Source organism: Procambarus clarkii, chromosome 49 (assembly GCF_040958095.1).
Source record: "Procambarus clarkii isolate CNS0578487 chromosome 49, FALCON_Pclarkii_2.0, whole genome shotgun sequence".
NCBI classification, from domain to species: domain Eukaryota; kingdom Metazoa; phylum Arthropoda; class Malacostraca; order Decapoda; family Cambaridae; genus Procambarus; species Procambarus clarkii.
Genome location: NC_091198.1, coordinates 34,983,941 through 34,996,667, shown reverse-complemented (window position 1 = coordinate 34,996,667; position 12,727 = coordinate 34,983,941). Strand labels below are relative to the sequence as shown.

At 40.0% G+C, this 12,727-nt stretch overlaps 1 protein-coding gene across 1 annotated transcript in view; it reads right to left on the bottom strand.

Moving 5' to 3' along the window:
• LOC123763349 (uncharacterized) overlaps positions 1-12,727 on the bottom strand; it is a gene marked incomplete in the record, with an annotated part of 345,009 nt that overhangs the window by 293,701 nt on the left and 38,581 nt on the right. The window contains 1 exon segment of the mRNA XM_069303180.1: positions 5,754-7,429. Within this exon segment, the coding sequence (XP_069159281.1) occupies positions 5,754-7,392 (1,639 nt within the window).

Genomic DNA, 12,727 nt, shown 5'->3' with positions numbered 1-12,727 from the left:
CTTCCCCCTTCCCTCCCTCCCTCCTCCCTTCCCTCCCCTCTATCCCTTCCTCCCTCCTTCCCTACTGCCCTCCATCCCTTCTTCCTGCCTCCCTCCCTCCCTCCCTATATCCAACCATCCATCCCTCCTTCCCTCCATCTCTCCCTGCCCTCCATCCCTCCCTCCCTCCCTCCTTCCCTTCCTCCCTCCCTCCATCTCTCCCTCCTCTCCTCTCCTCTCCTCTCCTCTCCATCCATCCATCCATCCATCCCTCCCTCCCTCCCTCCCTCCCTCCCTCCCTCCCTCCCTCCCTCCCTCCCTCCCTCCCTCCCTCCCTCCTTCTCAGCTCCCTCCCTCCCTCCCTCCCTCCTTCTCAGCTCCCTCCCTCCCTCCCTCCCTCCTTCTCAGCTCCCTCCCTCCCTCCCTCCTTCCCAGCTCCCTCCCTCCCTCCCTCCTTCCCAGCTCCCTCCCTCCCTCCCTCCTTCCCAGCTCCCTCCCTCCTTCCCAGCTCCCTCCCTCCCTCCCTCCTTCCCAGCTCCCTCCCTCCCTCCCTCCTTCCCAGCTCCCTCCCTCCCTCCTTCCCAGCTCCCTCCCTCCCTCCTTCCTTCCTTCCATCCCTCTCTTCTTCCCAGCTCCCTCCCTCCCTCCTTCCCAGCTCCTTCCCTCCATCCCTTCCTCCCTTCCCTCCATCCCTTCCTCCCTTCCCTCCATCCCTTCCTCCCTTCCCTCCATCCCTTCCTCCCTTCCCTCCATCCCTTCCTCCCTTCCCTCCATCCCTTCCTCCCTTCCCTCCATCCCTTCCTCCCTTCCCTCCATCCCTTCCTCCCTTCCCTCCATCCCTTCCTCCCTTCCCTCCATCCCTTCCTCCCTTCCCTCCATCCCTTCCTCCCTTCCCTCCATCCCTTCCTCCCTTCCCTCCATCCCTTTCTCCCTTCCCTCCATCCCTTCCTTCCTCCCTCCATCTCTCCTTCCTTCCATCCATACCCATACCCATACTACCCATACTATCAAACCTACCCATACTATCAAAAATATTTGAAACAATTATCTACAAACAGCTCTACTCCTACCTCATAAAATTTGACATACTTAGCCCCTGTCAGTTTGGCTTCTGCTCCCAAAAGAGTACCAACGATGCAATTATTAGTCTCCTTGATATAATTTACTCAGCCCTTGACAAAAATTAGTTTCCAATTGGACTCTTCATTGACGTGAGAAAGGCCTTTGACACTGTTAATCACAACTACCTCTTACATAAACTCCATCATTATGGAATCCGAGGCCATGCACTGGACTATATCTAATTCTATCTTAGTGATCGACACCAATGTGTAGCCATCAACAATATAACCTCTCCCACTCTACCAATAACCGTTGGAGTGCCACAAGGCAGCATCTTGGGACCTCTCCTATTTCTCATATACATCAACGATCTGCCTAATGTCTCTAACATTCTGAAACCTATATTGTTTGCTGCTGATACTACCCTCATCTACTCTAACCCCAACCCACATACACTAAATAATGTTGTTAATAATGAACTAAAGAGAGTCCACTTATGGATGTCAACCAACAAACTAACCCTTAACATAGAAAATACCTACTACATTTGGATCTTATTTGGAAGCAAATCTACAAATGCAATTCAGCTTCAGATAGACAACGTAAACATTAGTTATAAAAATGATGGTAAGTTTCTTGGCCTATTCCTATACAAGAGACTCAACTTCAGCTCCCATGTACAACACATAACTAAGAAAGTCTCTAAAACCGTTGATATACTCTCTAAAATCATATATTATGTACCTAACTTCTGCTCTCATCTCTCTATATTATGCACTAATCTATCCCTATCGTAATTATGGTATCTGTCCATGGGGGTCTACCACTGCAAACCACCTCAAATCCATCATCACCCAGCAAAAATCTGCTATCAAAATAATAACAAAATCTGCTTTCAGACAACACTCAGCCCCCTTGTTTAACTCCCTAAACATGCTAAACATAATCTCACTCCACTAATTCTCTTGTGTCAACTACATTTACAAAACCCTGTTCTTAAATGCAAATCCTGCTCTGAAACTCTCCCTGGACAGATGTAATAGGACCCATTATCACCACACCAGAAATAAATATCTCTTTGATATCCTCAGAGTCAAACTTAATCTGTGTAAACACTATGCAAATAAAGGGACCCTAGTCTATGGAACTCACTCCCTAATGAATTGAAAAGCTGTCCAACTTTTGTGTCATTCAAAAACAAAACTAAAAAGTACCTAATTTCATCTTCATAGTTTTTTACCTTGCTTTAAAATTGCACTGTATCTATTGCTACCCAATCTCCCAATCTTCATGTACCCAATCCAAACAACTTTACCATTGTGATCATGGCTGTCTTCTTAAATGTGCTATCAATTTGCTGTATGGTGTCTATTAATCATGTTTAAATTACCAATCAAGGTGTCAATGTAATCAATCAGAGCTTTTATATACCAATGTGCTTAAATATACTTACTAATCTCTCTCATCTCATTTTTTTCTTGCAATGTTTCTGTTATCATTTTATTAATTCTGCTACAATTTACCTACTTAAAATTATCTGTTAGCTTAAGGACCTGCCCGAAACGCTGCGCGTACTAGTGGCTTTACAAGATTATAAATACTATGCTATGTATTCTCACAAACACAATGTACCTTCCTGTATATAAATAAATAAATAATAAATCCAAACATCTGGTTAACTGGGTCAAATGTGTTAGGCTTATCAGTGAGCCGGTCCCTTCCCCACCACCGACAACCCCCACCCCACATGCCCCCCCCCCCATACTTCCCATACACGCTGTCTGCTTCACCTCAACAACCATAGCTCCATCCCTCTCTCCCTCCCTCCATCCTTCTCCATCCTACCATCCATCTCCATCCTCTCCCTCCCTGCCTACCACCCAGCCTCTGCCTGCCTCCCTCTCAAGCTCTGCCTGCTTCCCTTCCTCCTTGCCTCTCCCTGCCTACCACCCAGCCTCTGCCTGCCTCCCTCATTGCCTCTCCCTCCGTGCCTACCACCCAGCCTCTGCCTGCCTGCCTCCCTCCCAAGCTCTGCCTGCCTCTCTCCCTCTTTGCCTCTCCCTCCCTGCCTACAACCCAGCCTATGCCTGCCTGCCTGCCTACCTCCCTCCCTGTCTGCCTACCACCCAGCCTCTGCCTGCCTCCCTCCCAAGCTCTGTCTACCTCCCTCCCTCCTTGCCTCTACCTCCCTGCCTGGTTCCCTCCCAAGCTAAGCCTCCCTCCCTTCCTCCTTGCCTCTCCTTCCCTGCCTACCTCTCAGCCTCTTCCTGCCTGCCTGCCTACATTTCAGCCTCTCCATCCCTGCCTGCCTGCCTGCCCATCCACCCACCAGTCAGCCATCACTGACACAACGAGTGCATTTGGAGCCGACATGGTGCACAGATGTTCCTTGATTGTGCAGATATGTCCAACAAAGTCACGGAATGAATACTCCAGCCTCATGACAAATCAAAACAATGTGCCGTGAATCTGTGATGTCACAGGGTAGAAGGCACTAGAGTGGTGGACCCAGTGGCTGTCTGTATAAAATATATCTTACCTGAATGTTACTTAAAAAATTACCGACATTTAACTTCGGAAATACCGGAGCTCTGGAAATAACGACCAGGGTACAACCCCATATAGGCCAGTTAAATCAAGTGGATATTGTAGTTTACTGTTGGTAACCAGTTCTTTCCTAATTCCTTGCCTAATTTCTGCTTCTTGTTGGTCATTTCTGGTTTTGACTTCCATTCACACTTCCTTCATTGTCTCTCTTATTTCTTCTTTATACTTTTTCTAATTCTTTATTAGCCTCCTCTATTTGAGTTGCCAATGAGGTTTATCATTGCATCTCCTTGCCTAACTCCATGTTAGCCCTCAGGCTCCCTCCGAGTTGTTCACCATATGAGTATTTTCTTGTTAATTTCTTCAAATTCCCTACTCTTCACTTTCCATGCCTCATTTTCCTCTACTAGTTACTTGATGTGTTCCTCCTGCATCTTATCAGTCAAACTGGAAATTTCCTTACCTTGCTGGAAAATACTTCCTTTTAAATTACAAAACTCAATCTTGATACCTTCATTTTCTTGTTCTAATTTAATAACCTTTTCTTCATAATTCTTTAGCATGTCCTCAACAATCACTAACCTGCCAAGAAAACCACCTTTCATTATATCTTGTTGCGAGAAACCTGCAAAATATTCCCTTGCTGGGTACTGTCCTCCCCTGTGGTGGGACCATCTTTGTTGACATTCTGCTGTTTCGAAAGATCAACTTTTCTACCCAAGATTTTTGATTCACTACCACTTACAGTGGCACCTTGACTTACGATTGCCGCAACTTACGATAATTTCGAGTTACGATGTAAATTTCATCGAAAAATGCGACTCCACTTACGATAGTGTCGTTGACTAACGATATTTGTTGGTACAAGTTTGGGTCGACCAAGCGCATGGTTCCCGGTCACACGGGCCGGGTGACCTACCTCAGTTTACTAGAGCTACCTGCTTAGTGACGATCACGCCTATAAGAAATTCTGTTTTTGTGGTGATTTTTTGCTTTTTGAACATAAAACTGATTATTATATAACACACCATGGGTCCCAAGAAAGTCAATGGTAAGGTTCAACCTAAGAAAATAGTTGTGAGTAAAGGCAGTAGAGGATGTCCCTTCCTCATTAAGAAAATGTGTGAAGTATGGGAAGAACTGCAAAGTTTTGTTGAAAAAACTCACCCAGATAAAGCTGTACCAGGCCATTGCATTGACCTTTAAATAACAATGTGATGTCTTACTACAGACAAGTGTTAAAATGTAGGGTAAAACAAGTGTCTTTAGACAGATTCTTAGTAAGACAAGCAAGCAGTGAACCACAAGCAGGTCCTTGTGGTATGGGGGCAAAACATGCCAGAGAGTGTATCCCAGAAAAGTCATCACTGCCTGATGTTATAATGGAAGGGGGACTCCCAAACAGTAACACCTCTTCCTCCTCCCCCTCATCACCATCTTCCATACGCCATCAAGAGTCCTCCATAAAGGTAAGATAAACATATGTACTGTATTTTAGTTAGAGAAAAAAATTGTATTCAGTATAAAATGTATTTATAAGTTAATATTTTGGAGGGTGGGGAACGGATTAATTCAATTCCCTATATTTCTTATGGGAAAAATCTCTTCGACTCACGATATTTCGACTTATGATACGCCTGTGAACGGATTACCATCGTAAATCGAGGCTCCACTGTATTTCTTATCTCTTAGTTTATTTTCAAATTCCCTACACCTTCATGTATTCTGGGACACCACTTGCAACCCTCACCCTACTCCCCACATTTAGATAATTTGAATTATCCTGAAGCCTGCAGCAGTGTGACTCTTCAGTGATGATGATGCTCACTTCCAACTAAAAAAAAAAAAAAAAGTTTGAACTGGTGACCGCGTGAACACTGGGTCCGACCTCCCTGTCTGGCCACAACACTGCCTAAAATGATGGTGTGTACCATCAACTCTGCTTGCTAACTATAGATCTAACCCAATCACATGTATTGTATTAAACAATTATCCAAAGTCAATCTTTTCCCAAATTCTATTATTTTGGTCAATTCTTTAATGTATAAATAATTTAATATATATGGACGGTCTAATTATACTCAACCTATTTTGTAGTTTTGTTACAGTATTGTGATTTTTACAAATTCTGCAAAAATTTCGAGATTTCTAATGATATGACTTACCTTTACCAGACTGGAGTAAATACTTCTCTTTGAGCTTACGTTCCTCATCCCTGCTCAGTAAGGCCTGAGCTTCCACTTCATCTTGAGCTGTAGTTAAAGGTGCTGATGTCAGCAGTGATAAGCTTGGGTCTTCAAGTAAATTTTCAGTTAAATTATGATCACTAATCAGTCTTTCTTCAAATGCTTCCAATTCAACCTGCTGATTTTGTGGTCTCAAAGAACCTAATGCAAGATGTCCATTACTTAAATTTGGGGGTCTTAAATTAGAAGCATGGGAGGCAGCTGTAGGTAATGATGACAATGATGCTATGTGTGGTACAGAGTTAGATGTCTCAGCAAATCTATCTACTGTCAATGTATTATGCCTAAGGGAATCTGTAAACAAACTTGTAGCTGAAGAATGATTCAACTGTATGTTAAAATTAGGATTATCCGATGATAGGCCTGATGGCATAGAGGAGTTTATGGTGTGCATTGTAAAGCTAAGAGATGTGACAGAGCCTTCCCCACTTGCTGAATAAGTCACAGGCACAACACCCACTGAATCATTGGATGAATCAGATGAAGATTCTGATGACAATGCCAGTAGATGCAAAGGACATAAAGAGGCAGATACTGGGGCCAAGTTACTATTAATACTCAACGAGGCCACAACACTACCAGATGTGGATAATGACGATGCAGTCTTAACTAATGATTCAACTGATGGCACTGAAAGAGATGATGAAGCTACACACAATGGAACAGTTGATATAGCAGATGACTTTATAGCAGACTGAGATGAGAGAGTTGAAGATGTAGGAATTGATATGGAGGTTGAGGGTGTAGCTGTCGGTAATACAAGAGAATCCGCTGAAAGAGATGAAGGTGATGAAGTATTAACTGTTGGTTTAATTCCAGCAAACAAAGGAGCTTTTATTGCTATAGGATCAGACGAACTAGAAACAGGAACAGTTAGAGATGAAATTGTAGCAGCTGTAGACACTGGTAAAGCTGGTATGGAAGCAGTAGTAAATGATATTGTAGCCAATGATGATGCTGAAATCTCAGACACAACATTAGACACAGTACATGATGGAATACTTTCTGTTTTAGCAATAATATGTAGAATCTTATTTCTTGTTGACAATATAGGCAGTGAAGAAGATATAAGTGTACTAGTTTTATTAATAGCAAATGATTTACTCAGTGTAGTAGATGAAGGTGAGCATATCAATGATGTTGAAGCAAATACTGTTTTTGTGCAAGGGATTGCAGAAGTAACCGTTTTGGTAGCGACTATCTCAGAAGCTGCTTGCAGTTTAGCTGCTGCTGTTACAGTAGATACTGAAGCTGTAGCTGTTTTGTTTAACGTAGCTGCATTTGCTTTGCAAAATAGTTTTGCACCTGATGAAATGGGAGTTAACAATAAAGAACTTGATGTTGCAACTGCTTTAGACACAAAATTTGCTGAAGTAAAAGCTAAAGCAGGCACTTGCAAAGATTGATCTACTTCCCTAATGGAGCAGTCTCCTCCCTCAGTTGATTCAGTTTGAGGTGTTGCATTGCTTTCCACCAATGAAGATGTATTTTGTTGTTTCACAGAAGGATGGGTTCTCTCCAATTCCCATTTTTCATTATCTTGTAGAGATCTCTTCATTCTTCAACTCAGTGCCAACCATTTTATGTTATCCACCCTGAAACAAAATAAAACCATTATATGTACATACTGTACTGCATACGCACGCACACACGCCTAAGACACACAAGTGTCAGGAGGCAGAAAACAGGTTTATCCCGGCACAGAAAAAAGCGAAAAGCAAAAGGAGAATCCATGGTTCAATCAGGCATGTGAGGAAGCAATGCAGCTAATCACAAGGGCATGGAGAAACTATAGAAACAACTGGACACCAGAGAGCAGAGAGATATACCAGAGGGCCAGAAAAGGGGTACCTCAGTGTGAGGAGAGAAGCAGAGAGTCAGTTTGAAAAAGATATGGCGAATATAGCCAAGACCCTATGAAAACTGCTATACAGCCACATCGTGAGGAAGACAACAGTGAAAGAACTGGTGATGAAACAGAAAAAGGAAGAGGATGGGTACACAGAGAATGACAAACAGGTTTGTGTAATTACCTAAGTAACTACACATTAGTGTAGTTATAGGATGAGAGCTACGCTCGTGGTATCCTATCTTCCCAGCACTCTTTGTCATATAACGTTTTGAAATTACTGACGGTTTTGGCCTCCACCACCTTCTCACCTAACTTGTTCCAACTGTCTACCACTCTGTTTACAAAAGTGAATTTTCATATTAATATATATATATATATATATATATATATATATATATATATATATATATATATATATATATATATATATATATATATATATATATATATATATATATATATATATATATATATATATATATATATATATATATATATATATATATATATATATATATATATATATATATATATATATATATATATATATATATATATATATATATATATATATATATATATATATATATATATATATATATATATATATATATATATATATATATATATATATATATATATATATATATATATATATATATATATATATATATATATATATATATATATATATATATATATATATATATATATATATATATATATATATATATATATATATATATATATATATATATGTCGTACCTAATAGCCAGAACGCACTTCTCAGCCTACTATTCAAGGCCCGATTTGCCTAATAAGCCAAGTTTTCATGAATTAATGTTTTTTCGTCTACCTAACCTACCTAACCTAACCTAACCTAGCTTTTTTTGGCTACCTAACCTAACCTTACCTATAAATATAGGTTAGGTTAGGTTAGGTAGGGTTGGTTAGGTTCGGTCATATATCTACGTTAATTTTAACTCCATTAAAATAAAATTGACCTCATACATAGAGAAAAGGGTTGCTTTATCATTTCATAAGAAAAAAATTATAGTAAATATATTATTTCAGGAAAACTTGGCTTACTAGGCAAATCGGGCCTTGAATAGTAGGCTGAGAAGTGAGTTCTGGCTACTAGGTACGACATATATATATATATATATATATATATATATATATATATATATATTTATATTTGACAATGTCAGACCACGGAGGAAAAATGAAACAGGAATTTCCTTAAGTACTTTCGTATATTAATACATCTTCAGAAGGAGTCATCTCCTTCTCCTTCTGAAGATGTATTAATATACGAAAGTACTTAAGGAAATTCCTGTTTTATTTTTCCTCCGTGGTCTGACATTGTCACATTTTTAATCACGTGTTTATTTTTGTGATATACACATATATATATTTATATTTCTCCGGCAGCTTTGTTTCGTTAGTTTAAATCTATGACCTCTTGTTCTTGAAATTCTGGGTCTCAGGAATTCTTCCCTATCAATTTTATCGATTCCTGTTACTATTTTGTACGTAGTGATCATATAGTCTCATTTTCTTCTATCTTCTAGTTTTATGCCTATTTTTGCCATTATTTTGCTCTTGAATCCTAACTTTGAACCGGACTTGCATCCACTACAAAAATATTTGTATAAAATTCATTTTTTATCCAATCGACCTAGGAATAGTATCAAAATAAGCGCCTTTAGAATTCGCACAATTTAATGCCAAAATGAAAGATGTAACATGAAACTTGATGTCCAAACACTTGTAAGATTATAAATAGGTTTTTGGTCAAAATTTTAAAATATTTGTTAAAGTTCTATTTATTATGCTATTATGTTGGAACTAGTTTTAAAATGCGCGCCTTTACGTCGCAAACAATTTGATACCAAAATGAAGGATGTAACACAAAAATTTATGTCAGAACACTGGAAAGATATAAATAATTTTGTGATGATGAGCTTTCAGAATTAAAATATTTGTTAAAATTCCAGTTATTGCTTTATTATTATGGGACTAGTTTTAAAATACGCACCTTTTATTGCGAACAAATTGATACCAAAATGAAAGACGTAACACGAAAATTGATGTTATCAAACTGAACGAGAATACACATTAGGTTGCAGTGTACAAATTGGTGCTCGTTCACGGGTAACTTTAGGCTTTTCTGCAGGGAGGCACTCCAGGCTTTTGTACATTATATTCATACACATCTGTAGGGAATTTAATTGCGAACACAATGATACCAAAACGAGCGACGTAGCACGAGAATTAAGGTGAGAAAAATGGAACAAGTTTGTACATTTTACTGATTTTGTGCATTCACAGGTAACTTTTGCAGACTTTAGGCTTTGCTGTTGGGAGTCACACCAGGCTTTTGGACATTATATTTATACACACCTGTAGGGAATTTAATTGCAAACACAGTGATACCAAAACGAGCGACATAGCACGAGAATTAAGGTGAGAAAGCTGAAACGAGTATACAGGCGCTGTACACATTTAGGTGTCACCGTGCGCTTACCCGTACGCTCGCCCGCACGTTGGGTGCATGACCCCTAAGTTGACCGCGCGCATGCCCGATAACCGATAGTGTTAAGTGTTTTCAGGTTACAAGTTGTGTGTGTGTATAAACTAAAATCTTTGAAAATGTAATACGTTATTACGAAATGCGTTCAAGCATTACGTCAGACTAGAAATAAAAATGAATTTTGGAGAACTGATTTTTCAATTACCATCAACAGTAAAAAGAAACATAAGAAATATTGAGAAAATTCATGTTAGAATTATTAATCTTACTTTTTCGGTCATATTTAACAACATATGTTTACAAGAAAGACTGCTACCTAAATAAATAAATAAATAAATATAAATATAAATATATATATATATATATATATATATATATATATATATATATATATATATATATATATATATATATACTGTAACCCCGCGATTATCCGGGATTCGAACATCCGAAAAACGCCCTTATACGGCCAAAATCGTGAACGGATAAAGTTATCACAATATCCGGCCAAAATAGCCACAGGGACCGGATTAAAGCAGGTTTTCTGCAGAAATTACACTATCCGGTCAGTCCCCCAGATAATCGTGCCTTTGTCCGTATATGAAAACATGAGGCAGGCCATACGGTATTAATCCCGTCTGCCCGAGACTCGAGGCGCATGGTGTAGGTGGGGGTGGGGTGGGTGGGTAGTGTTGGGAGGGTGGGAGGGGTGCGTCAGGAGGGACTACCTGGGTACAGGAATTACCATTAATTTTAGAACAATTAATCATAGCCAAAAACAAATAAAATAACTACTAGTAATTATGTAATAACAAATAAATAAGTTTCCTAAAAGCATTGTGCACAGGCTGAAGTTTCCTTCAAAAATATTGTGAATTTTTTTCCTCCTGGCGGCCTACGTAACGCTATGGCTGCCTCAAGTGGACCTGTCCAACACTGGTCAACCCATGTGCGTCCGTCCCTCGTGTTATACAGGCATACCTCAGAATAAGAGTTTAATCCGTTCCTGGAGACGCCTCGCCTTCCGAAAACTCGCATTCCGAAGTTAATTTCCCCATAAGAAATAAAGGGAAATGAATTAATCCGTTCCTGACTACCCCAAAAACCCCACATCAAACTAAATTTTTATACCTAATTCATCTAAATAAACCTACAAAACTGTGTTCCAGTTATTACTTACCTTGCTGTCGAGTGCTGTAGGCGTATGGAAGATGGTGAGGAGGGGGGAGGAGGAGAGGAGTTACTGTTTGGAAGGGGAGTCCCCTTCCATAATCACATCACATAACCCCATGCCTTGTAACACTATTGATACCACTTCTCTTTCTAAATTTTTCAAACCAGCCCCTGCTTGCCTTAAACTCTTTCTTATCTGCATCACTCGTTGCAGGGGTATTCTTTAGGTCTTCGTGCAACACCCTGGCTTTCTCACAAATAATGGCCTCCGAAACACTATCACCCCTCAACTCCTTGTCATGTATCGAAATTAATAACAACTTTTCCACTTCTTCAAGTATTTGTGGTCTTTGTGCCGTTAATGTTCTTACTCCTTTTGCCACTTTAGCACCCATAATCTTATTTTTCTTCTTAAGTATAGTGCATACTGTTGATGTGGCTTTGTTGTACTGCCTACAAAGTTCAACAACACGTGTACCGTTCTCATGCTTCCGAATGATCTCTTGTTTCTCCTCTATTGTCATCCTCACATGAGCTTTCTGGCCTTTATCCTTACCACTGGCTTTCTTGGGACCCATGGTGAGATATATAATAACAAATTGTATAGACAAATCACCAAAAATCCAACAAAACACTGAAAATCCGCGAGAAGAATTGATGTGGGGGTAGTCACTGAGCGCGAGACAATAATAAACTGAGGGGCGGCGGGGCGGATGGGCGACGATCGCCGAACCACCACGCGCTAGGTCGGCTGTACGCGTATCAACAAACTCGCGTCCAAACTCGCCTCCCGAAGTAACCATCGCCTTCCGAGACAAATTTTTGGAGTAAATACACCTCGCCTTCCGAAAACCTCGCATACAGGGACAATCGCATTCCAAGGTACCACTGTACACAGTGCTGCGCCATTAGTGAAATATTTTTTTAAATAACTTTTTTATTTTCATAGTAACTTTGAACATTTTTGGCCAAGACTATGTCTGGTAGCAGCATCAATCGTTCTGGAGGTGTTAAGAGGAAGAAAGTTGTCCTAACAATGTTGACCAGACCACACACTAGAAATTGAAGGGACGACGACGTTTCGGTCCGTCCTGGACCATTCCCAAGTCGATTGTGATCCGTTATATATAAGTATGTATATATAATTGTCCTAACAATTAAAGACAAGTCACAGTTATACGCCTCAACCAGTGCGGCCTCACAGTGTTGCGCCATTAGTGAAATATTTTTTTAAATAACTTTCTTAATTTTCATAGTAATTTTGAACATTTTTGGCCAAGAATATGTCTGGTAGCAGCATCAATCGTTCTGGAAGTGTTAAGAGGAAGAAGA